Source organism: Microcebus murinus, chromosome 4 (assembly GCF_040939455.1).
Source record: "Microcebus murinus isolate Inina chromosome 4, M.murinus_Inina_mat1.0, whole genome shotgun sequence".
NCBI lineage: Eukaryota > Metazoa > Chordata > Mammalia > Primates > Cheirogaleidae > Microcebus > Microcebus murinus.
The window spans coordinates 3,078,980-3,102,993 of record NC_134107.1 but is presented as its reverse complement, the minus strand read 5'-3'; the positions used below and the strand labels follow the sequence as shown (position 1 = coordinate 3,102,993).

At 66.8% G+C, this 24,014-nt stretch overlaps 1 protein-coding gene across 5 annotated transcripts in view; it reads right to left on the bottom strand.

Annotated features, from left to right (window-relative positions):
• MAST3 (microtubule associated serine/threonine kinase 3) overlaps positions 1–23,751 on the bottom strand; it is a 38,868-nt gene extending 15,117 nt beyond the window's left edge. Inside the window, exons 1-12 of one of the 5 annotated variants that reach the window (XM_076001528.1) lie at positions 23,677–23,751; positions 16,754–16,785; positions 5,103–5,191; positions 4,948–5,020; positions 4,141–4,219; positions 3,524–3,681; positions 2,480–2,555; positions 2,096–2,305; positions 1,916–2,017; positions 1,047–1,179; positions 670–728; positions 213–298 (exon numbers count right to left, since the gene is read on the bottom strand). In XM_076001528.1, the coding sequence (XP_075857643.1) occupies positions 213–298; positions 670–728; positions 1,047–1,179; positions 1,916–2,017; positions 2,096–2,305; positions 2,480–2,555; positions 3,524–3,681; positions 4,141–4,219; positions 4,948–5,020; positions 5,103–5,191; positions 16,754–16,785; positions 23,677–23,715 (1,136 nt within the window). In that variant the 5' untranslated portion in view covers positions 23,716–23,751. Of the gene's footprint in view, positions 1–212; positions 299–669; positions 729–1,046; positions 1,180–1,915; positions 2,018–2,095; positions 2,306–2,479; positions 2,556–3,523; positions 3,682–4,140; positions 4,220–4,947; positions 5,021–5,102; positions 5,192–8,139; positions 8,223–14,764; positions 14,855–15,091; positions 15,244–16,753; positions 16,786–23,676 lie in introns of those variants that run through there. The other 4 variants (XM_076001524.1, XM_076001525.1, XM_076001526.1 and 1 more) reach the window with 4 other exon arrangements.
• Positions 23,752–24,014: the final 263 nt, after the last annotated feature.

Here is a 24,014-nt window from a genome sequence, read left to right as displayed (position 1 = left end):
TGACGCCACGGCACTCACTCTAGCCCGGGCAAGAAAGCGAGACTCTGTCTCAAAAAAAAAACAAAGCGTTCGGCCACCAAACTCATCAGTCTCCCTGGCTGCACGTTCAGCTGAGAATGTGTGAACCGTGCCGGGGCGGAGTTGGCCAAAGGGCTGCCCGGGCCTCGGCCATCCCCTCTGAGAAATGGGCCCACGGACCACGGTAGACTCACCCGTAGGCCCCGTTGCTGATGAGTTTGATGGTTTCGAAGTCGCTCTCACACGGCTTCCTCCTCGACTGGCCGACCAGGGCACGGCTCTGGGTGGGGGTGGGGACAGGAAGGGCTCAGGGTCCCGCCCACGGCAGAGCCGGCCGCGGCTTCCCCTGTCCGGACTTCTCCAGCCCGGCTTCCGAGTTCCTGAGGCTGTTCGCTCAAGCTGTGCCCTCCTCCCGGCAAACTCCTACACGTCCTTCAAAACCCACCTTGCCAGTGCCCCCTCCGGCACTGCCCCGCCCGACCTCCAATGGGAGGCTGTCCTGCCTGGCATTGCCAGGGTGCCCCCAAAGCCACAGGTGTTTATTAAGTGCCTACTGCATGCAACACCTTGGCAAGCCCAGCCATCCCCGTGGCCACCTGGTCGGGCCTAGAAAGAACAAGACAGGTGGGGCCCCAAGGCCCTGCCACGTACCTCTGGGGACTCGGGGTCTGGGGGCTGTCCTTCGTCAAGGTGACTCAGTGGTACCATCTCTGCAAGACAAGCGCAGAGCCTCGCAAGGGGCCTCCCGGCCTCCCCTCTGTCATCTGGAAACTTCCCAGAGGCTCGTCCTGGGCCGGGAAATGCAGGGTCTCCCCAGCCAAGCCCGAGAGGCTGGACTAAGCAGCCCCCGAGGAACCTTCTAGAAGGGCCATGGGTCTCCCAGGCACCCCGGCAATCTAGGGGCGGAATTTGGGGATGCCGGCAGCCACCTCCCGACCCCGGGAATCTTGGGCGTTTCCGGCAGGCGGCCAAGGGCAGGGCCCTGGAGTCCCCAGGCTCAGGCTGGAACCCGGCCGCCACCAGCTCACCCTCGAGCGGGTCCTTGGCCAGGCCCAGCTGCCCGATGATGTAGCGGGGCAGGTCCGTCTTGATGCCGTGGCCCTCGCGGGCCTGGCCCTCGGCCGCCTCCAGCAGGTGGTAGAACTCCTCCGGGTCGAACTCCTGGGGGCCGAGGGGCTCTGGTCAGCCCGCGGGCCGGTCCCGCCTCTGCGGCCCACCGCCCCTGCCCTGCCCCGTCCTTGCCACCGGCTGCAGCTACCGTGCCTTCCCGGGGGACGCCCATCCTGCCCGGGGTCACCCGCGTGGGCACCGTCGCCGGCCCAGGGGGGACACCTGCGTGCGCGCTGTCACCGGAGGGGGTGGGGGCGGGGGTACCCGCGTGGGCACTGTCCCTGGAGGGGGTGGGGGCACCCGCGCGGGCACTGTCGCAGGCCCAGGGGGACACCCGCATGCGCTCTGTCGCCGGCGTGGAAACCCACGTGGGCACTGTCGCCGGCCCGGGGTCACCCGCGTGTACGCTGTCGCCGGCGGGGTTGGGGGCACCCGCGTGTGCGCTGTCGCCGCGGGGCGGGCTGGGAGACGGGGGACCCGCGTGCGCACTGTCCCTGGTGGGGGTGGTGGGCGGGGGGCGGGGGCACCCGCGTGCGCGCTGTCCCCGGCGGGGTTGGGGGCACCCGCGTGCGCGCTGTCCCCGGCGGGGTTGGGGGCACCCGCGTGCGCGCTGTCCCCGGCGGGGGTGGGGGCACCCGCGTGCGCGCTGTCCCTGGCGGGGTTGGGGGCACCCGCGTGCGCGCTGTCCCTGGCGGGGTTGGGGGCACCCGCGTGCGCGCTGTCCCTGGCGGGGGTGGGGGCACCCGCGCGGGCACTGTCGCCGCCCCGCCGCGCGAGAGGGACCCACCAGGCACTCGAGCAGCCGCGCGGGCCGCGCGATGACGATGAGCAGCTTGCGCACCAGCTGCACGATGAAGCCGACCTCGGCGCTGTCCGAGCGCTCGCGCGCCTGGGGGAGGCAGACGGCCGCGTCACCCACGGCCCGGCCCGGCCCGCCCGCGCCCCGCGCCCCGCGCGCCCCACGCACGTCCTGCAGCAGCCGCTCCAGCTTCTCCTGCATCTCCAGGAAGTAGCGCGAGGTGACCAGGGCCTCGCCCGACTTGGCCAGGCAGTCGCGCGCCAGCTCGGCGATCTGGTGGTGGATGAAGCCCAGGACGCCGTCGGCCAGCGCCAGCCGCGCCCCGGGCGCGTAGGCCGCCAGGAACTCCCGCAGCCGGCCCTCCATCTGCGCCGTGGCCTGCGGGCGGGGACCGGGTCAGGGCGGCGGGCGGCGGCACGCGCACGCGCACGCGGGGGTGGCGCGGGAGGGGGCGCGGGCGCGGCGTCCGTGGACCGACGGGTCTCGGGCGGGGAAAGACAGACACGGACGGACGGACCGACGGCGCGAGGTGGGGCCGGGCCGGGCGCGCACCTTGGGGAACCGCTCGCGGTACACGTGATTCATCATGACCACCTCGTTGTCGAAGGTCCCCGACGTGCGGCCCGGGCTGCAAGGGGACGGCTGGTTGGCTGGTTTTCTTATTTTTTTTTTTATATTTTTAATTTATATTTTACACTTTTATCTTTTTCTAACTTTACTTCCTTCCTGGCAACCGATAACTGACAATATTTTCTTATTTATTTATTTATTTTTTGAGGCAGAGTCTCGCTCTGTCGCCTGGGCTAGAGTGAGTGCCGCGGCATCAGCCTCGCTCACAGCAACCTCAGACTCCTGGGCTCAAGTGATCCTCCTGCCTCAGCCTCCCGAGCAGCTGGGACTACAGGCACGCACCACCATGCCCGGCTCATTTTTTCTATATATATTTAGTTGGCCAATTAATTTCTTTCTATTTTTAGTGGAGACCGGGGTCTTGCTCTTGCTCAGGCTGGTCTTGAACTCCTGACCAGGAGCAATCCTCCCGCCTCGGCCTCCCAGTTAGCTGGGACTACAGGCATGCACCACGATGCCCGGCTCATTTTTTCTTTTTTTTTTTTTTTTTTGAGACAGAGTCTCGCTTTGTTGTCCAGGCTAGAGTGAGTGCCATGGCGTCAGCCTAGCTCACAGCAACCTCAAACTCCTGGGCTCGAGTGATCCTTCTGCCTCAGCCTCCCAAGTAGCTGGGACTACAGGCATGCGCCACCATGCCCGGCTAATTTTTTATATATATATCAGTTGGCCAATTAATTTCTTTCTATTTATAGTAGAGACGGGGTCTCGCTCTTGCTCAGGCTGGTTTCGAACTCCTGACCTGGAGCGATCCTCCCGCCTCGGCCTCCCAGAGTGCTGGGATGACAGGCGTGAGCCACCGTGCCCGGCTGGGTTGGTTGGTTTTCAGGTGAGACCTGAGACTGAGCCTGGTGAGGGGGGAAGGGGGGACGGGGGAGGGGACTCTGAGGCACCAGGTCAGAGGCCCGGGGCGCAGGCAGGGTGTGGGGGCGGTTTGGGTCTCCAGGGCAGCCCGAGGTCGAGGCCCACCTGAGGCTGCGGGACCGGGGCCGCAGGCGGGGGGAGCGGCCCCCGTCCTCATCGGCCACGCTCTCCGAGCTGCGGAAGTGCTTGGACAGGAAGTGCAGCTCGTCCGGCGTGGGCTGGAAGGGAAGCTGGTGGAGGTGCTCCCGGGAGGATGAGCTTGACTGACAGGGGGGGGGAGGGGGAGGGGAGGACCAGAGCCATGAGCTCACGGCCAACGCCACCCCCAGCACCCAGGCTGCCTGCTGGCCATCAGATGGTGACATTCTTTCCTCCCGCCTGGCTCCTAGGCATCCCTCAAAACCCCACCTCTGATGCCCCCTCCTCCAGGAAGCCCTCCTTGACCGCTCCCTTTGGCAGCCCTGAGTGCCCCCCTCTGGCCAGGCCCTGACCCCACAGGCTAGGGCTGTCTGTGGCCTCCAGGCTGGGGGCTCTTTGGGGCCAGGGCTGGGTCTTCTCAGGGGCCCTTTACACTTCCCAGAAGGGGGCCTGGAGGGGACAGCCAGGATGTTTGCCGGCTGCACCACTCCCCGGCACCTCGAAAGAAACGGAAAGGAGCGCCCCGGCCCCAACCGGCGCCCGCCCGCCCGCCTGGTCCGCCCGCCGGGCAGGGCCGCAGGTACCGAGAGGGTGGAGCTGGGTGTGTTGGTGCCGTAGCCGGAAGACGGGAGAGACGCCAGGGACCATCTTCTGCCGTCCGCCCTGGAGGGAGGGGAAGGGGGGCAGGTGGGAGCAAGGCCCCGGCCCTGTGTCTGTGGGGTCCCCGGGCCCGCCGTGGCCCGCAGGTTCCCGGCCCCGTCAGAGCAAGGACCTTGTGATAAGATGACCCCGGGGGCGCGGCCTGACCGCTGGGGCTTCCGCCCGCGTTTTCTCTCCGTCCGCCCTCCTCGGACGCCTCCTCCGGGAAGCCTCCGGGAAGCCTCCCCTCGCCCCAGCCGCCAGTGCGTCCCCCGCCCTCCCGTCAGCGCCCCAAGCTCTGAGTGGCAGGTGCTGGGGGGACGCGCTGGGCTGCCCCCGCCAAGCAGAGGACTCCCCGGCGGCCGCGCCCCGCCCCCAGCACAGGGCTCGCATGCAAGAGGCGCTCAATAAATGCTGTTCGCTGAGTGAGGGCAATGGGAGCGCCCGGCCCGGCCCACAACAGGTGCTCGGTGAGTTTCTTGCTAAGCGAGTGAGCCACGTTTTTGGTGACGCTTGGACACGGGCGGCGTCCCCGTCCTCCCCCGCCCCCTCCGGGATGGGGGAGGAAATTACCTGTCCACTCGAGCCACGTGGCTGCAGGAGGCCATGCATTTGCGAGGGGGGGGAGGAGGCCAGGGGTAGAGGCCGCCGCCATGCAGGGGACAGGGGGGAGGGGAGGCAGTGATTAGCCAGGGCCGGCCACCAAGCGCATGCCCCCGCCCGCCCCAAAGCCGCGGCCACCACCTGCTCACCTCCGGGCGAAGGGGAAGTTGATGGCGCATGCTGCCGAGAAGTTCCGGGGGCTGTCCAACGGGCTGCTGCCTGCTGAGGGAGAGGCGGTGGGGGGAAACTGAGTCAGCAGGGGCAGAAACGGGGCGCGGCGCCCACCTGCTCCCCCCACACTCACCCGTGGGGACAGACAGCGGCGACAGGGGCCGGGAGAGAGTTGGTGAGGGCGTTCCTACCACCAAGCTCTTGCGGTTCCCGCTGCGGCAGCTGCGAGCAAGCGGGAGGGGACGAGATCAGACGGGTGGAAGTGGGGGGACCCTGTGCGCGCCTGGGGCCCGGGGCGCTGGGCGGCCGCCTCCGGGCGGGAGGACAGGGTGGGGAGCGTGGTCGTGACCAGCCCCACGCGGTGCCCCAGAGCCCCGCCTAGCCCAGCCTTCGGTCCCCGGGCGGAGCCACCACCTGACGCTCAAGCTGCTTATGATTAAAACTACCGGCCGCCGGGCGCGGTGGCTCACGCCTGTCATCCCGGCACTCTGGGAGGCCGAGGCGGGAGGATCGTCTGAGCTCAGGAGTTTGAGACCAGCCTGAGCAAGAGCGAGGCCCCGTCTCTACTAGAAATACAAAAAAATTAATTGCCCAACTAAAAAATATATAGAAAAGAAAAAATGAGCCGGGCATGGTGGTGCATGCCTGTCGTCCCAGCTACTCGGGAGGCTGAGGCAGGAGGATCGCTTGAGCCCAGGAGTTGGAGGTTGCTGTGAGCTAGGCTGACGCCACGGCACTCACTCTAGCCTGGACGACAGAGGGAGACTCTGTCTCAAAAAAAAACACAAAACAACAAACCACTGCCAGCGTTGTCACCTGTGGTGGCAGGACACGCTGCCGGCCTCATGTGGACACTGCGCGGCCGTTTCTCAGGGGTGTCTGTCCACAGCCCGGCCCTCGCCTGCCCGGCCGCGGCCACCCCCCCCAGGCCAGGTGGAGGGCAGATGGCCGCCCCGGAGCCCACAGAGGGCCGAGCCAGACTCCCACCGCGTGGGTCCCACACGGCCTTCCGCAGGCCACCGCCCCACATCTCAGCACCCCTCCTGCTCCCCACGACCCCCCGCAGTGCCAGTCCCCCCACGCGAAACCCCGAAAGCAGCGGGCTCCTTCACAGCCCCGTGTGCCCACCCTCCGCTGCCCGCACGTTCCTCCCGGGCCCGCCCGCCCAGGCCCCCGCTTCCACCCGGACCCCTCTCCCATGCGGGCCCCCCGCTTCCACCTGGACCCCCCACTCTCCCACCCGGGATGCCCCCTCTCCCACCCGGGACCCCCCTCTTCCACCCGGGACCCCCTCTTCCACCCGGGCCCCTCTCTTCCACCCGGGACCCCTCTCTCCCAAGTGGGGCCCCCTCTTCCACCCGGGCCCCCCTCTTCCACCTGGGACCCCCTCTTCCACCCAGGACCCCCTCTTCCACCCAGGACCCCCTCTCTCCCAAGCGGGGCCCCCCTCTTCCACCCGGGACTCCCCCTCTTCCACCTGGGACCCCCCTCTTCCACCCGGGCCCCTCTCTTCCACCCGGGACCCCTCTCTCCCAAGCGGGGCCCCCCTCTTCCACCCGGGACCCCCTCTTCCACCCGGGACCCCCTCTTCCACCCGGGACCCCCTCTTCCACCCGGGCCCCCCTCTTCCACCCGGGCCCCCCTCTTCCACCTGGGACCCCCTCTTCCACCCAGGACCCCCTCTCTCCCAAGCGGGGCCCCCTTCTTCCACCCGGGCCCCCCTCTTCCACCGGGACCCCCTCTTCCACCCGCCAGCCCAGCCCCCGCCTGGGCCCGGGAAGCAGAGCCGCCCCCCCCAGCGCAGTTGCTCGGCAACAGCAGCAGCTGTTCCAGTCGCGCCCACACGCCAGCCACCAACGCAGCCTGGCAGGCAGCGAGGCAGGCCCGCCCGAGAGACGGCAGTGGGGTCCCCCAGGCAGAACGGGGTTCAGTGCGGGCCAAGGCGTGGGAGAGCGTGATCCTCAAAGTGGCTCTGGGGACAAGGCGGGCAGGGAAGAGGGTCCCAGCCTGTCCACGGCTCCACCTGCGGCCGCCCTCCAGCCTCGGTTTCCCCATCTGTGTAGCTGGAAGGAGGAAACCCAGACGGAGCGCCCAGCTCCGGGCCGCCCGGTGAGCCGGTCCCCGGACACGTGCCCACCGATCCCCGGCAGCCTCCGAGGCAGGGAAGGGACCGGCCGCATCCACTCCCCAGGAGGGGAGACTGAGGCCACAGACACCCGCGGCCTCAGGGCCGGGGCCCCAGCCCCCGAGGTGCAGAAGCAAAAGCGAAACCCGCAGGTTCCTGCGAGGCTTCCTGCCTCCCCGGCACACGCACCCCGCCAGGCCCCACTTCCTCCCGGCCTCACCTGGCTCCTGGCCCCGTGCACCCCACCCCACCTCCCCAACACCCCACCACCCTGCGACCACCTGCGGACCGGCCGCCTCCTCCAGCGGCATTTGGGCCTCCCGGGCGAGGCCGCGAGAACAGCCAGCTTCGAGGACCCCACAGAGGACTGGGGCCATCTGCTGACTTCCTGAGGGGCTCTGCAGGCCCGGCTGCGAGCTTCGGCCTCCCTGGGGAGGCTGGGGACCCGGAGAAGGTGCCCGGGACACAGCAGAGGGGGACAGCACGGCAGAAAGCGGGGACCCCGGGCGGCTCCCTGCCCCCCGTCCCCGTGAGCACGCTGTGGCACCCCAGGATCTTGGAGGGGGGTGTCTAAGCCCTGCGCTCGGCATTCGAGGCCCTTCAGCAGCGGACCCCACCGCCCAGACCCTTCCGGAATGCCCCAGCCCGGCGCCCATGGCAGACCCAGCAAGCACAGAGAGGTTGGGGAACTGCCTCAGGTCACACAGCCTGGCCGGCCGTGGCTGAGCTGAAATCCGAACCCAGGCCCTGTCCCACCCACAGCCCTCCTCGCTCAGCCTCTCCGCTGGTCGGGAGGGGAAACTGAGACTCCCAGGGGAGGCCAGGCTTTGCCCCGGGTTCACCCCAGCTGTGGGGACCCCCACACTCCACCCGCGCCAGCCTGCTGCGGTAAATATTTGCTCTCCGCGCCGGCATTCCCACGCCGCGGCCCGGGAGCCCAGCAGCCTCCGGTTTCCCAGCGGCGCTCGCCTGGCTGGGCGCGGCCCTGGGCCCCGGGTTCGAATCCCGGCTCCGACCCCGCGCGGCTGCGGCGCGCCCGGCCTACCTCTTGGAGCGCTGCAGCAGCGCGCCCTTGGCCAGGCGGCTCCGGCGCGCGGGCGCCGCCGCCCAGCAGCTCGGGTCGGACATGCCCGCCGGCCCGGGAGCGGGGGCGCAGGCGGCGGCGGCGGGGCGCGAACCCCCGGCGGGCTCGGCCCGGAGCCCCGCGCAGCCGGGCGGGGGGCGGGGGGCGGCGCGGGGCCGCCGCGCGGGAGCGAGCACGGAGCGCGCGCCCCCGAGCGCGGCCGCCAACGCCGCGCAGGCGAGCGCGGGGGCGGGGCCTGCGGGGGGCGGGGCGAGCGGCGCGGAAGCCAGGCCGTTGGGCCCGCGCGCGGGCGAGTAGGCGGGGCGTTGCCATGGCCGCGGGGAGAGGGGCGGGGCGTTGGCGTGGCCGCGGGGAGAGGGGCGGGGCGTTGCCATGGCCGCGGGGAGCGGGGCGGGGCGTTGCCGTGGCCGCGGGGAGAGGGGCGGGGCGTTGGCGTGGCCGCGGGGAGAGAGGCGGGACGTTGCCATGGCTGCGGGAAGAGGGGCGGGGCGTTACCAGGGATGCTGGGAGAGGGGCGGGGCGTTGCCGGGGCCGCTGGAAGAGGGGCGGGGCGTTGCCGTGGCCGCGGGGAGAGAGGCGGGGCGTTGCCATGGCTGCGGGAAGAGGGGCGGGGCGTTACCAGGGATGCTGGGAGAGGGGCGGGGCGTTGCCAAGGCCGCGGGCGTCGGGGGCGGGGCGTTGGCCGCACCTTAACCTGGAGCCGGGGATCTTGGCTCTCTTTGGTCCAAACCTAAATCAGATCCCTCCCGCCTTTTTGTCTGCCCGGGCGCTAAGCACTAGCGAGTGCCGCACCGCACTCGCGACCCGCCCAGCGGCCCCCCGGCTCGTGCCACCACGCGCACCCCGGCCCCGCGACTTGCAGCCAGCCTCGCAGGATTGGTCACCGCCCCCCATCCCCAGCACCCTCTCTCGCGGGTGTCGGGCTCTGCCTTACCCGGGCCTGGGGCTCCTTGGGGTCCCAACACCTCCCAGCGCGGGACCCGCACAGCTGTGTCTGGCAGATGGCGCCAGGGCCATGTGACATGCTCTGCCCAGGTGTGATGGGAAAAGCCACCAGCCCTGGGTTACACTCAGGGATCGGACACCTGACTGAACGGCCCCCCAGCCTCAGGCTCCTCAACTGTAACATGGGAGGAAATGCGAGGATTATGCAAACGAGGCGCCTACAAAGGGCAGCCGGAGTATCAGGCTGACTTCCAGGCCTCTGTTTGAAAACATAATAGAATGGAAGACACAGAAAGGGGACAGTACGTGTTCACTATGGAAGCCATGATGGAAGGACAAGTCTCATACAGTAGGTGCTGAATTAATGCTTCCTCTTCTCATGACAGCCCAGGGACGTCAGAAGCAGCATCACACCGACAGCCACAGGACACTGGGACCCAGCCCAGGTCTGACGCTGCAGCCCACATCCCATATCTGAGAACAGGAGACAATCTAGGAAACTGAGGCACCAAGAAGTTGCTGCCAGCTGGTGTGTGGCCCTAACCCTGCCCAGCCCTCTTCGCAAGTCCCTTATAGACTTCTCCCCATGCCCAGTGCCACCCTGCTGGGAGGCCTCCCTTCGAAGGCCCCCCGGAGTCCCCAGACCCCGGGCTCAAACATCCGTATCTGGCCGTTCATTCACTCAACAAACATTTCTTGAGCACCTACTGTGTGCCTGCCCCTGTGCTGAACCCTGGGGACACAGTGGGGACCAGGCCACACAAAATCCCTGCCCTCAGGGGCCTCTGGTCTGGTGGAGGAGGCAGAGAGTAAACAGGACACAATTAAGTGAACAAGATAACTTCAAACACCAACGTTGGGAAAGGGAAACAAAGGAGGTAGCAGGGCAAAGGGTGGCCGCGGCCAGCCGAGCGCTGAGACGGGGAGAGGAGCCGGCCATGCAGAAAGTGTCCCAGGCAGGCCGGGAGCGGTGGCTCACGCCTGCAATCCTAACACTCTGGGAGGCCGAGGCGGGAGGATCGCTCGAGGTCAGGAGTTCAAAACTAGCCTGAGCAAGAGCGAGACCCCGTCTCTACTAGAAATAGAAAGAAATTAATTGGCCAACTAAAAATATATAGAAAAAATTAGCCGGGCATGGTGGCGCACGCCTGTAGTCCCAGCTACTCGGGAGGCTGAGGCAGGAGGATTGCTTGAGCCCAGGAGTTGGAGGTTGCTGTGAGCGAGGCTGACGCCACGGCACACACTCTAGCCTGGGCAACAGAGCGAGACTCTGTCTCAAAAAAAAGGCCGGACATGGTGGCTCACGCCTGTAATCCTAGCACTCTGGGAGGCCGAGGCGGGAGGATCACTCGAGGTCAGGAGTTCAAACCCAGCCTGAGCAAGAGCGAGACCCCGTCTCTACTACAAAATAGAAGGAAATTAATTGTCCAACTAAAAATATATATATATATAAATGAGCCGGTCGTGGTGCCTGTAGTCCCAGCTACTCGGGAGGCTGAGGCAGGAGGATCGCTTGAGCCCAGGAGTCTGAGGTTGCTGTGAGCGAGGCTGACGCCACGGCACTCACTCTAGCCTGGGCAACAGAGCGAGACTCTGTCTCAAAAAAAAAAAAAAAAATTAAAAGAAAAAAAAAAGAAAGTGTCCGGGCAAAGGGCACACTCTCTGGGCGGCCCTGAGGGGCAGAGGCGGGGGGTGGGGGGGGGAGGGGCGCCCTTGTGGGCTGCGGGGAGGAGGGTGGTTTCATGGCAGGAGAAATGGGGAGCCTCAGAGGGCGTTTGAGCTGGGGAGGGGCACAATCTGGACTATGTTTGTGAACCCCCGTATGTCAGCCGTGGGGTCAGGGGCCACCGTGGGCAGAAGTGGGCGTGGCAGGAGGCGGGGACCGTGTCTCCGAGGGGGACGCTGTGGCCTGATTCACGCCAGGGCCGTGGAGAGAGTGAGTGGACTCTGGACTCGTTTTGAGACCGAGGGCCAGGCTACACAGGGGCTGGACATGACGAGGGACAGGAGTGGTCACCTATGGCCCCGCGTGTCTGGCCTGAGCCCCGTGCAGGGGACAGAGGGCTCCTGGGTCTGAGGACCCAAGTGAGGACAGAGCCACTGTGTCCACACGGTGCTGCGGCACGCACGGCCGGCCCGCAGGGGCCGGGGCGCACCTGGGCACACGCTCGGTGAAGAGCAGGTACCCCCGTCACGCCAGCCTCGGGTGAACCCGCGACACCTCCACCCGCCCCGCTGCCTACACCCACCGCCCTGGCACCCCAGCCACTGCCTCTGCCGTGCCCGTCTGGCCTCAGTTTCCCGCTCTGCACAGGACAAGGCTGCAGCCAACAACCCCGAGGACCTGCGGCCGTGGGGAAGGACTGCCGCGGGTGGCTGGCCCGGCCGCTGGTCTCCGGCACCCCGCCACATCACACCCCTCCCCTGCTCACGCGCCCTCCGTGGCTCCCTGCGGCTTTTACGGCAAAACCTGGGAGAAATCCCTCTCCCGGGGCTCAGACCGACGCTGTCCCTGACCCGCTCGGGGACCTTGACCTTTGCCCCTCTCTACCTGTGCCAGTGACTGTGCGGATGGCCGAGCCTCAGGTAGGCGCAGGACCCCCACCCTGCAGCAAGCCCTTGTCAGCGCAGCCCTCCCCACCCCCGCCCTGCACTGGCCACGGCCCGCCCGGCCACGCCCTATGCGACTCCCAGTGCCCTGGGTCAGGCGTCCTCAAACTACCGCCCGCCCGTGGGCCACACGCGGGCCGCCCAGCACATGTATCCGGCCCGCCGGGTGTTGTTGCCGCCACAGCCGCCTGTCCTGCTTAGCAGCCGGCTCGTCCCGCCCGCGGTGCACCGCGCTCTCCAGCGGTCTGAGGGACGGCGGACTGGCCCCCTGGTTAACAAGTCTGAGAGGCCGGGCGTGGCGGCTCACGCCTGTCATCCCAGCACTCTGGGAGACCGAGGCGGGAGGATCGATAGAGGTCAGGAGTTCGAGACCAGCCTGAGCAAGAGTGAGACCCCGTCTCTACTATAAATAGAAAGAAATTAATTGGCCAACTAAAAATATATAGAAAAAATGAGCCGGGCGTGGTGGCGCGTGCCTGTAGTCCCAGCTACTCGGGAGGCTGAGGCAGGAGGATCGCTTGAACCCAGGAGTCTGAGGTTGCTGTGAGCGAGGCTGACGCCACGGCACTCACTCTAGCCTGGGCAACAAAGCCAGACTCTGTCTCAAAAAAAAAAAGTCTGAAGACCCCTGCAGTCTAGGTAGAAGACCCACATTCTTCTTGCCCTTGGCGTTCAAGGCCCTGGAAGGAATGCTCCTGTGACAGTGCTCTTCCTACTTGGAAAAGCCTCTCTGTCCGTGAGGGCTCGACTCACGACCTTCCTCCACACCAGCCCCCACCGCCACCCCCAGCACAGCTCGGGGCCCTCGAGGCTGCCGCCCGTCATCCAAGCCGCACGCGTTAACCGAGCGCCTGCTGCATACCAGGCCCTGCCCCCGAGGATACAACGTGACCAGGACGGATCCAGGTCTGGTCCTCCAGGGGCTCCCAGGCCTCTGGGCGTGAAAAGCGACCCATAACCACTCAGGCACAACGGGTGCAGCTGGGAGGAGGCGTGGCTGGGGGCAGCTTTCCCGCCCGAGGGCTCCCCGGGGATGCGGTAGAAGGAAAAAAGGAGGAAGCTGGGACGGCAGGTGCAAAGGCCCTGAGGTTGGCTGGCTTGCATGCTACAGGCTCGGCCCAGGGCACCAGCAGCGCCCGGGAGGTGGCAGGCGTGTGCGTGTGTGTGTGCGTGTGTGTGTGTGAGTGTGCAGGGGCTGGGCCTGTGGGGCTGGGGGGCGGCTAGAGGGAGAAATGTGGACTTGCCCCCAGGTGCACGGAGCAGGGGAGGCAGGGAGGCCGGTCCTCGCCTGGCCCAAGGCAGTGCGGCTCTGCTGCCCCCGGTGGTGAGGGAGGCAGCTTGGCCGCCTCTGTGCCAGCCCCAAGCTCTGCCCCTCTCTCCCTGGCCACGCCGGCTCAGCCCCCCACAACGCGGGTCCACGAGGGTCCCCCCTCTCCTCTTGTCCTCACCCGGGGCCGAAGCCCAGAACTCAGAGGCAGATCCGGCCTGGCACTCTTTCTTGCCCCGGGTGACCCCGGTAACGCGTTCCTTAGAAGGGTCATTGCCTCAGTCTCCGCCTCCACCAAAAGGGGGTGACAGGAGTCTCCCCGTCTCCTTGGGCACCCTGACCTGGGCCAGGCCCCACCATCGCCCGCCTCGATGTTGCCCTGGCCACCGCCTTGTCTCTGGTGCCTCCACGCCTGTCCCCGCAGCCCTTTCCTCGCCGAGGGCAGCCGCTGCAGCTTGAAACCCTCCAACCCTGCCGGGCGTGGTGGCTCACGCCTGTCATCTCGGCACTGTGGGAGGCCGAGGCAGGCAGATTGCTCCAGGTCAGGAGTTTGAGACCAGCCTGAGCAAGAGCGAGACCCCGTCTCTACTATAAATAGAAAGAAATTAATTGGCCAACTAATATATATAGAAAAAATGAGCCGGGCATGGTGGCGCATGCCTGTAGTCCCAGCTACTCGGGAGGCTGAGGCAGGAGGATCGCTTGGGCCCAGGAGTCTGAGGTTGCTGTGAGCGAGGCTGACACCACGGCACTCACTCTAGCCTGGGCAACAGAGTGAGACTCTGTCTCAAAAAAAAAAAAGAAAAGAAAAGAAAAGAAAGCCTCCATCCTGCCTCCGGACCTTGGCACGTGCCGGTCCCCCTGCCTGGCGCCGACCTTCCCCTAGCTCTGCCCAGGCCCTGGCTCGAACATCACCTCCCCAAGAGGCGCCCGCCCAGCCTGGTCACCCATTCACTCTCGAGTGCACTGCCCGCCTGCCCCAGCTGACCGAGAAGCCCCAGAGGGAGAGACTTCGTTTGCCTTGTTCATGGCTGTGCTCTTGGCAAACACCAGGAGCCTAATGAGTGCTTGTTGATCAAATGAAGGAAGGTACCTCCTTGTTGCCCAGAACCCAGTGTGGGCTCTATATCGTTCCCTCTCCCCCACCCCCCATTAAAGGTCTGCGGAGAGATCCGAGCAGCTCATTCATACTAAGGTGTAAATGACTGATGGGCCCTCTGACTCTAGACATCGGGGACCCTCGCGTCTGTTGTTCCACCCTGAACCTTCGCCCTGACCGTGCAGGCGGCCCACCATACGCCCTCCCATGCGGGCGCAAGGCCCGGTCACAGAGGGTGGCTTGAACCCTCAACCGACTCTCGCGGGGCACGTGGCGCACAGCACTTCGCAGCTCGAGGCACCGGGCAGGGGGAGGGTGTGCGCGCTCGCAGGGAGGGGCCTGCGGTCCCCGCGAGGCCGACTCGGCGGGGAGGCCGCGCGGCCTGGGAGCCCCGCACCTGTCCCGGGGAAGTCCTTGGGCAGCAGCCCAAGTTCCGGCGCGGCCGCGGCCACCTGTCGAGCTGGGACCTCCCGCCAGGGCTGCACATGGGATTTTCCCATGGCGGCCCCAGACCGCAGCGCCACCGCCAGAACCGGGAAACTGAGGCCCAGAGAGGCGATGTCACCAGCCTGCGGCACCTGAGGGAGAGGCGGGGCCTGGCGGGCTCCCGGGGCTCTGGGGAGCCGGGGCGACGTCGGCGCCCCGCCCCGCGCGCGGCCACTCACCTCCAGGGGTGCAGGCCCGGCGAGGGGCTGCAGGGGCTGCAGGGGCTGCTGGGGCTCAGCAGGGCCGGGCTCTGGCTGCTCGGAGACAGACTGCAAAGACAGAGGCCGGCGCGGTGAGCGCGCGCCCCGCGCGCCGCCGGACCCGGAGCCGGCTCGGGGACGCGCCTCCCAGGCCCGGGCGCGCCGTGAGGGCGGGGCCGGCCCGCGGGCCCCGGAGGGCTCCCCGGAGGCGGCGGCGCGTTTCTGGGCGACCGGGACACAGGCGCGGCGGGGGGGCGGGTCGTCGTCTCCCGGCTCTCCCCGCGCCCCGCGGCCCGCCACACTCACTCGAGGGTCAGCGCGGGGATGCGCAGCTTGTCCCGGCGGGACTTCATGGCGAGGCCGGGCGCGACCGCGGCTCCAGCGCGCACACGGACCGACAGGGCGCCGGCGCGGGCCGGCGGGGGGCGCGGGCTCCTCCGCCCCGAGGCGGGCTCGAGCCGCACCTGCGCGCAGGCCTGCCCGCGGGAGGGGTCGCGCCGCCGAGGGCCGCCGGGTGGGGACGCCGGGTGTCGCGCCCCGGGCCGCGCGCGGAGGAGGAAGGGCGGCCCGCGATTGCTCCACCGCCGGCGCCGCGCCCCGCCCCGCCGCGGGGTGGGTCTCCCCGCCGATCCAGCGCCCGCCCCGCCCCGCCCCGCGCGTCACGGCCCGCCCGCGCCGCAGCCCCTGCCCCGAGCCGCACCCCGCCGCAACGTCGCCCCCCGCCCCGCGCCGCCCTCCCCTCCCTCTCCCCGCGCCGCGGTCTGGGAGCGCCCGTGTCCCGCTCTGACCCCTCCGGGCCCAGGGCGGGCGGCGGGAAGGGACAACCCTCAGGGAGTCTTTGGCTGCGTCGTGCCCAGTGGCCGGGGACTTCGCCCTCTTTGGTCCTATTGATTCGCCGTCAGCCGCCCTGCCCCCACCCCGCCAAGGCTGGGGACAGCGCGGTCCTGGGGCAGCGCCCGAGGCCCCGCCCTCCGCACCAGCTGCGCCCTCAGCGACGACGCGGCACGAGCAGGTGGCCTGGGCCAGGGACCGCTCCGACCCCACGCTCGGGGCCTCCCCCTTCCCCTCCGCCCTCGCTCACCCCGCCCGGCCGCCCGGCCTCCGCGCCTGGCCTCCAGTGCCAAGCCTGCGGGCATCTCAGGGCCTTGGCCGCTGCTGTCCCCTCTGTGCCCCCAGACTTTGCCCTGGCCAGCTCTCCTCCTCCTCCCGAGGCCCCCAAACCTTCAGGCTACAGCCCCCCCCAGGCCCCCTGCCTCCCTCTCTCTGGTTAATTTCTCCCCCGCCTGCCTCACTTCAACCACTGCTGCCCCCAGCGGCGACAAGCTCCGCGGGCAGGGCCTGACGCCGGCTCCTCCGCGTCCCCCCACCTTGAGCAGGGCCCTGCATACAGTGGCGCTCACAGAGTGTTACGTGAGTGATTCCCAGCCCCAACTCAGGCACATGCAGCCCCCAAAGATGGGGCGACCACACGCATACCCCTCCAAACCACCAGCTCGGGGCCGCCTGGGCTTCGTTCCTCCCAACCCTGAACGAGCGAAGTCACCGGACAAACACCGTTCTCTAAGCTTTTGGGATCCAAAAAACCGCCAAGCCACGGGAGCACCCGTGGGACCCTGAGAGAAACAGTTTTCTACCGGTGTTCCCCGAAAGGAAGTGAGCTGCCCGTCCTGGGAGGCATCCAAGCCATCTCCAGCATACTCGGGGCAGGAGTCCCACAGTCTGGACGCTTGTCTGTCCAGACAAGTGTCCCCCTGCCAGGCGGGGTGCCACTGAAGCTGGTGAGGAAACTTCTCTGCACCCCTCAGGTTCATCTTTTGCAAATCCGCAGCGCGAGCGCGAGGTGCTCGGGGAGAGAGGTGCGCTCGGCCGCGCAGGCCCGCGATGGCGAGTGCCGGGTTAAATCGATGCACGAGTCCGGCAGCCGCTGAAGGGCCAGCGCCCGGGACCACGGGCCCCAGGCACACTCACCTGCGTCCCCGGCGAGGCAGGCTCAGCTCCTTCTGCAACGAGACAAAAACGGGGGGTCATCCCCAGAAGGACAGGCCCCTGGGAGCCCCGGGTCTCTGCCCACCAGGTCCCTGGTCCCCAACCGTCACCTGCTTGCTGCTCCAGCTGATGGGGTCACTCCTCACGCTGGCCTCGGCCCGCTCTGAGAACCGCCTCCCTCCCCTCCCGGCCCCCCCAAACCGCCGTGCAACCCCCCAGGTCTCCATGCAGACGCCCCTTCTTCCTGGAGGCCCTGTCGGCCTCCTCGTCTGCCTCCCCACCCAGCTCCTACCCAACCTGCATCAAAAATAATTTTATTGGCCAGGCACAATGGCCTCACGCCTGCCTGTAATCCCAGCACTTTGGGAGGCTGGGGCAGGAGGATGGCTTTGTGCTCAGGAGTTCACGACCAACTTGGGCAACATGGCAAGACCCCCATCTCAATTAAAAAAATGTTTAAAAAAACAAAAACAGAAAACCAGCCCAGCCTGAACGTCTGTAGTCCCAGCTACTGGGGAGGCTGAGGCAGGAGGACAGTTGGAGCCCAGGAGGTCAAGGCTGCAGTGAGCTATGATTGAGCCCCTGCACTCCAGCCTGGGCGGCAGAGTGAGACCCAGCCGCTTTAAACAAAAATTATTTAAGAGAATAGGCCGGGTGCGGTGGCTCACGCCTGTCATCCCGGCACTCTGGGAGGCCGAGGCGGGCGGATTGCTCGAGGTCAGGAGTTTGAGACCAGCCTGAGCAAGAGCGAGACCCCGTCTCTACTATAAATAGAAAGAAATTAATTGGCCAACTAATATATATAGAAAAAATTAGCCGGGTGTGGTGGCGCATGCCTGTAGTCCCAGCTACTCGGGAGGCTGAGGCAGGAGGATCGCTTGAGCCCAGGAGTCTGAGGTTGCTGTGAGCTAGGCTGACGCCACGGCACTCACTCTAGCCTGGGCAACAGAGTGAGACTCTGTCTCAACAACAAAAAAAACGAGTCACTTGTCAGTGCCCCAACCACCAGCCCCAGCGCCCAAGGCCCAAACCTACACACACCCAGTGGCAGGTAAGGGGCCAGGACCCTGTGGAACTGGGCCACTTTCCAAGCAAGGAAACTGAGGCACGGAGAAGTTTAAAACAGACTATTAGATAGTGGGAAAAGATAGTGAAAAAAGACTATTTTTAGCTCCGTGGGCTCCAGATTATTCGTATTTAGCCACTATTGACTTATTTAATTTAATTTTTTTTTTTTCAGACAGAGTCTCACTTTGTTGCCCAGGCTAGAGTGAGTGCCGTGGTGTCAGCCTAGCTCACAGCAACCTCCAACTCCTGGGCTCAAGCGATCCTCCTGCCTCAGCCTCCCGAGTAGCTGGGACTACAGGCATGCGCCACCATGCCCGGCTCATTTTTTCTATATATATTAGTTGCCCAATTAATTTCTTTCTATTTGTAGTAGAGACGGGGTCTCGCTCTTGCTCGGGCTGGTTTCAAACTCCTGACCTCGAGCGATCCTCCCGCCTCGGCCTCCCAGAGTGCTGGGACGACAGGCGCGAGCCGCCGCGGCCGGCCTGGTGACTCCCTTTAGAAGACCCTGGTGGAGCTCAGCAAGACGACCTACACCAGCTCTGGGTGCCCTCACCATGTGCCCTGGGCTTGGGGTCCACTGTGACCCCATGGTCCGCCCTCACCGTGGCCTGCCCAAGAGGGCTCTTAGACCCTCGGAAGGCTGTGTAGCAGGAGTTTAGAAACCCCGCCTCGGACCCGGGTCCACTTCTATTTTATCTGTTCCTTCGGGGCCATGCAAGTGCCTCAGTTTCCCCGTCTGTAAGTTGGAGACACCATCAGGAGGGTGCTGGGGTAACATGACCACCCGCTGCTGCTGTGCTACTGCCGGTGGCAGCAGGTGCCCAGGGAAGCTGTCGTGACGGCCACCCTGGCCACCTTCCTCCCATTGGCTGAGCACCGGGCTGCAGGGGCAGTTTTGCAGGCCGAGAAACTGAGGCGCGGAGGGAAGCCACCTGCCCAGGTGTGTCTGTGGAGGGGGACTGGGTCTTGGGACACCCCCGCCACACGCACATCAGGGCGGCCTGGCTGGGGACGCAGGACTATTTTTGCCTCGGTGGGCTCCAGGCTGCCCACGTCCGGATAGGGGTGTTCGCCATGGCAACCAGCGACGTCATCGCCCCCTCCCGCAGCGGATTGGAGGGGGCCGGAAGCCGCCGCGCGGCCCGGATGGCCCGGCTGGGAGGGCAGGTCTCGAGGCAGGGGGTGGAGTGGAAGGGCCGGCGGGCGTGGGGCGTCACCAAAGGCCTGACCCTTCCCGGTGGGAGGAGAATGACCCGCCATCCCGAGGTTTTCCCCGCCTGCTTGAATACCCCCAGGCACGGGCAGCTCACTACATTGAGTGCAAGCAGTCGTAGATCCGGGAACCAACACCGCCACCACTGCCACCGCTGGGGGCTTCTGCCTCCCCCCTTGGCTGCGAGGTCTTACCACACCGCCCCCCCCATCGTGTGGCACGGAGCAGGGAGGGGCTTGAACCCAGGGGTGCCCAGTGGCACTCTGCCCCCATGCACCCCAGCCGTGTCCTTCCAGAGCCCTGACAGTGCTGGGCTCCCCGACCGGCTCCCCTGCTTCCGCGCCTGTGCGACCCCTGACGAGCGACTTGACCTCTCTGTGCCTCAGTTTCCCGGCTGCTTGGGAAAGGGCCCAGTTAGGCAGGGTCCCGGGAAGCATGAACAACAACAACTGGCAGGCTCCGGGGCCGGCGCGGGGGCGGGGCGGGGTGGGGGCGGGGAGCCAGGGCAGCGACCGCGCGGGGTGAGCAAGCTCCGCCGGCTGGAAGTCGTCCCCGAGCGGCTGCGGGCGCCGGACCCACGCGGAACTCTCGGCACCGCCCCCGGCCGCGCGCTCCCGCGCCATCTGCTTCCGCCGCGCCCCCGCTCGCCGGCTGTTCCGCGGCTCCGAGCGAGCGGGGTGCGGGGCCGGCCCCCACCCCGGGACCGCCCTTCCGAGGTGGCATGTATGGTGTCCGGTCCCCCAGACCTCAGCTCCCCCTGGAGGAGCCCCCAGTTTGGAGAGGGCGGGGCAGGGGTACCCCCATGCTGGAGGGGCGGATTAGGAGAGACCCCCAAGGGGGAGAAGGGGTTGGGGCACCCAGGGAGCGGAGCTACGGGGCTTCCCAGAGTGGGGTGACCCAACAGCCACTTCCCAGCCGGCAAGTGGGAGACAGCCCGAGCCCGTGGGTCTCCGGCCCCCAAGCCCCAGGGCAAGTTTGGTCCCCGGGGAGGGAAGTGGGAGAGAAGTCAGCATGGATCACATCGGCCCAGCCGGAGGGCTTCCTGGAGGAGGAGGAGGAGGGGAAGCGGAACCCTGGCCCAGAGGAAGGGTGACCTTGAAGGGTGAACCTCCAGGGAGCCTCCCAGTAGCAGGGGAGATAAAGTTCAAAGTCTCTGTCCCGGGACCCTCTGCTTGGGGGAGCTGGTGATTTCAAATTCTGCAGGGTGAGGTCCAAGCGAGAGACGAGGGTCACAGACCCCGGAGCGACAGCAGCTCTTGGCCACCGGCCCCTGCTCACATCAGGCTCGGGGAGCTGAGCCCAACTTGGGAAGGTCCCCACGCAGCCAGGACCTCTGGGGCGGGCAGCCAGCGGCCAGCCTCCCGGGCCACACCTGGCCAGGCTGCCACGGCTACCGTCCGGGCTGGCCAGTCCTCTGCGCTGCCCCCAGCTCTTGTACAGTAACCCTTTTTTTTTTTTTGAGACAGAGTCTCGCTCTGTTGCCCAGGCTAGAGTGAGTGCCCTGGCGTCAGCCTCGCTCACAGCAACCTCAGACTCCTGGGCTCAAGCGATCCTCCTGCCTCAGCCTCCCGAGTAGCTGGGACTACAGGCATGCGCCACCACGCCCGGCTAATTTTTTGTATATACTTTTAGTTGTCCGGCTAATTTCTTTCTATTTTTAGTAGAGACTGGGGGGTCTCGCTCTTGCTCAGGCTGGTTTCGAACTCCTGGCCTCAAGCAATCCTCCGGCCTCGGCCGCCCAGAGGAATTTGGTTTTTTGTTTTGTTTTTGAGACAGAGTCTGGCTTTGTTGCCCAGGCTAGAGTGAGTGCCGTGGCGTCAGCCTAGCTCACAGCAATCTCAGACTCCTGGGCTCAAGCGATCCTCCTGCCTCAGCCTCCCGAGTAGCTGGGACTACAGGCATGTGCCATCATGCCCGGCTAATTTTTTCTATTTTTGGTAGAGACAGAGTCTCGCTCTTGCTCAGGCTGGTCTCCAACTCCTGACCTCGAGCGATCCTTCCGCCTTGGCCTCCCAGAGTGCTGGGATCACAGGCGTGAGCCACCGCACCGGGCCTCGAACATTGACTCTTTATGACTCCCCGCTTTGGGGAAAGCTGGCCGCCCTGTCCCCCAGCCCACGGCCGCCCCTGGGCGGCTGCAGGGTCCCCGGCCGGCAGCGGGGCCTCCCTTCTGAGGAGCCCTGAGACCGCAGTCGTTCCAGGCCCAGAGCTCCCAGCGCCCGGCCCCTTCAGGCGCCAGACCAGACGCCACCCCGGCTCTCTGCTTCCCGGCTGTGGCTCTCCCTCTCTGAGCCTCAGTTTCTCCCTCTGAAAAATGGGACCAATAATAAACACCGAGCCCTCGGGGCGTTGGGAGAATGAAATGCGTGCACAGTGCTTAGCGTGCTCAGGGGAACGGCTGTTACACCGCACTGTTGTCTTATTAGTATTTTCGTTGTCCTGCTTGGAACTTTCTGGCATGCTCCCCCCTGGCTTCCTGCCCTTTTTGCCCGTCCGTCCCTCACTGGCTTCAGAGGAATCTTTTGAGATAGAGGCATGTCCTGCCCCCGACCCAGCACCTTCTATAGCTCCCGGTCACCCTGGGGGGAAAGTCTAACCTCTTCGAAATCAGCATTGAAGAGCCCGGAAGTGGCCGGCCGCTGCCAGCAGCCCCCGGCCCTAAGCAGCGGGGTCCCGTTCTAGGGACCTGCAGGGGCCCCTGCGCCCAGAATGCCCTCGGCCACCCGGGGGGCGCCGGCTCATCACCCCACGTCCCGGGTGGAGGCCAGCGCCCGCTGGGGCCGAAGGGGGAGCCCGGCCTGCACAGGTTCAAACCCTGACATTGTCGTCTAATTTCCGTGAGCCCCCCTCGGCAGTGGCTACGCCGCTCTGAGCCTCAGTTTCCCTTTCGGTGGGGTAGGACTTGTCATCGGGGAACATTTGACCCCCCCCCCATGGAACAGGTCCCACTTCCTGACGTCAGCTGCACCCCCGTCCGCCTACCCGGAGGCGGCTTCTCTATTTTAAGAGGCTGCCGGGCGGGCTGGCGGCTAAGCGGGGCTGGAGGCGGCCCGTCCCCCCGCAGCACCCCGCCGCTCGCCAGCCCCCCGCGCCCCCCTTATCCACACGGCCCCCCACTTCTGCAGCTGGCCCCAGCACCTCCTGTTCTGCCCCCACACACTGGGGGTGCGTTTCTGCCCCCAGCTGTGCCCGTTCCCTTCCTCACCCCTCCCTCCTGTCCCAGCCGTTGGGTTCGCAGTCCCGCAGCCCCGCAGCCCCGCAGCCCCGCAGCCCCGCAGTCCCGCAGTCCCGCAGCCCCGCAGCCCAGCCCGGCAGCCCCGCAGCCCCCCGCGGCCCCATTGCGCCGCCTGCCCCGTCCCCGCTCCCACCCAGCCCGCCCTGCCCTCTCTCGGTGCCCGCTTCCCTCGCTCCCTTCCCTACACGCCCCGCCACCCGCCGCCTCTACCCCCGGCACCCGGCACCCGCAACGCCTGGGCCAGACCCCTGCCCCGCGCGCCGGCGCGAGTCCCCACCGCAGCCGCCAACTCTGCGGGTCGCCGCCGCCGCCACGCCTGCATCCGCCTCCCCAGCAGCCTGGGAGGCCCGGGAAGGCGGCTCCAGAGCTCGGGGAACACTCTACAGAGCCGGGCATACAGCAGGAGCCGCATAAATGCTCGTTGCGTAAATAACGAACCTCCAGGTTCCCCGGCCCGCACACCTGACTGCTTATTAAGGCTGTGGTCTAAGCCCCAGAGGGAAATGTCCAAAGCCTCTTAATTCTCATTTTTCATTTGCTACAGATGGGGAAACTGAGGCCCAGAGAGGTCAAAGGAGTTTTCCCGGGGGGGGGGTGTCACATGGCCCCGGGGTGGCTTCGAACTTAGCCTTCAGCTATCCCGCATGCCACCTTCCTACCTGCCGAACACAAACCTGGCGCCAGAGGTCAGAAAAGGAGGAGGATCATGACACGGGGGGAAACTGAGGCTCGGAGAAGCACGGGCGCCCTCCACCTAGGTCACACAGGTGACCTAGGCAGCGGCTTGTGCCCGGAGAGAGCTGATGAAGGACGCTAGATCGAATCCTGGCTGGGCGACCTCTGGTTAGCCGCTTTCCCAGACGCCAGCCTCAGTTTCCTTATCTGACAAATGGGCGCCCGGACGGCCCCAACCTCCCCAGCTCGCCGTAGGGGTGCGGTGAGATGCAGGGGGTGCGGCGTCGCAGCCACGACCCGAGGCAGCGTTATATTAACACCCGTGGAATAATATGGATATACCACTAGTCACGGGATTAATACGACCGTGGACATACGGCGAGCTCCCGGGCTGCCGTCGCTCCTGTCATTATTATTAGAGCAGCTGGCGGGGAGGGGCACAGCCCTCAGCCCCTTCCTCCCACGCTATCGCTCGGAGCCTCAGTTTCCCCATATGTCAAATTGGGGGGGGGTACATCTGCCCCCTCCCAGCAGGAGGAAAGCACTTTGAGAAGCGGTTGCGCAGGGGCACCCACCCGAGCGCGCCCTGCCCTCTGCCTCAGTTTCCCCCAAGCCCGCGGAGGCCCCGCCCGCAGCACCTGTCGGGCCGGGAACCCCGGGCCGCGCGCCCTGCCCCCGCCCGCCCGCCCGCCCGCCCGCGCAGGGCCTCACCTGGAGCCCGCGGCGCCGCAGCAGGCTCGGCTCGTCCATGGCCCGCGAGTCCGCGCCGCCAGGCCCGCCCCCGGCCCCGCCCCGGCCGGCCAGGCCCCGCCCCCGACCGCCATTGGTCGGGCCGGTCAGCTGACGGGCCCGGCCCCGCCCCTCCCCCTGGAGACCCCGCCCCCAGGACCCTGGCCCCGCCCCGGAGCTTAAGCAGTAAACACTTTGCAGTGAAGGCGATAGGAAGGAAGGGAGAGTCCTTCGTCCCCACTCTGCAGAGGGGGAAACTGAGGCACAGAGAGGTTGATCCGCGTGTCTAGAGCACACAGCAGAACCGATTCTAGAGTGGG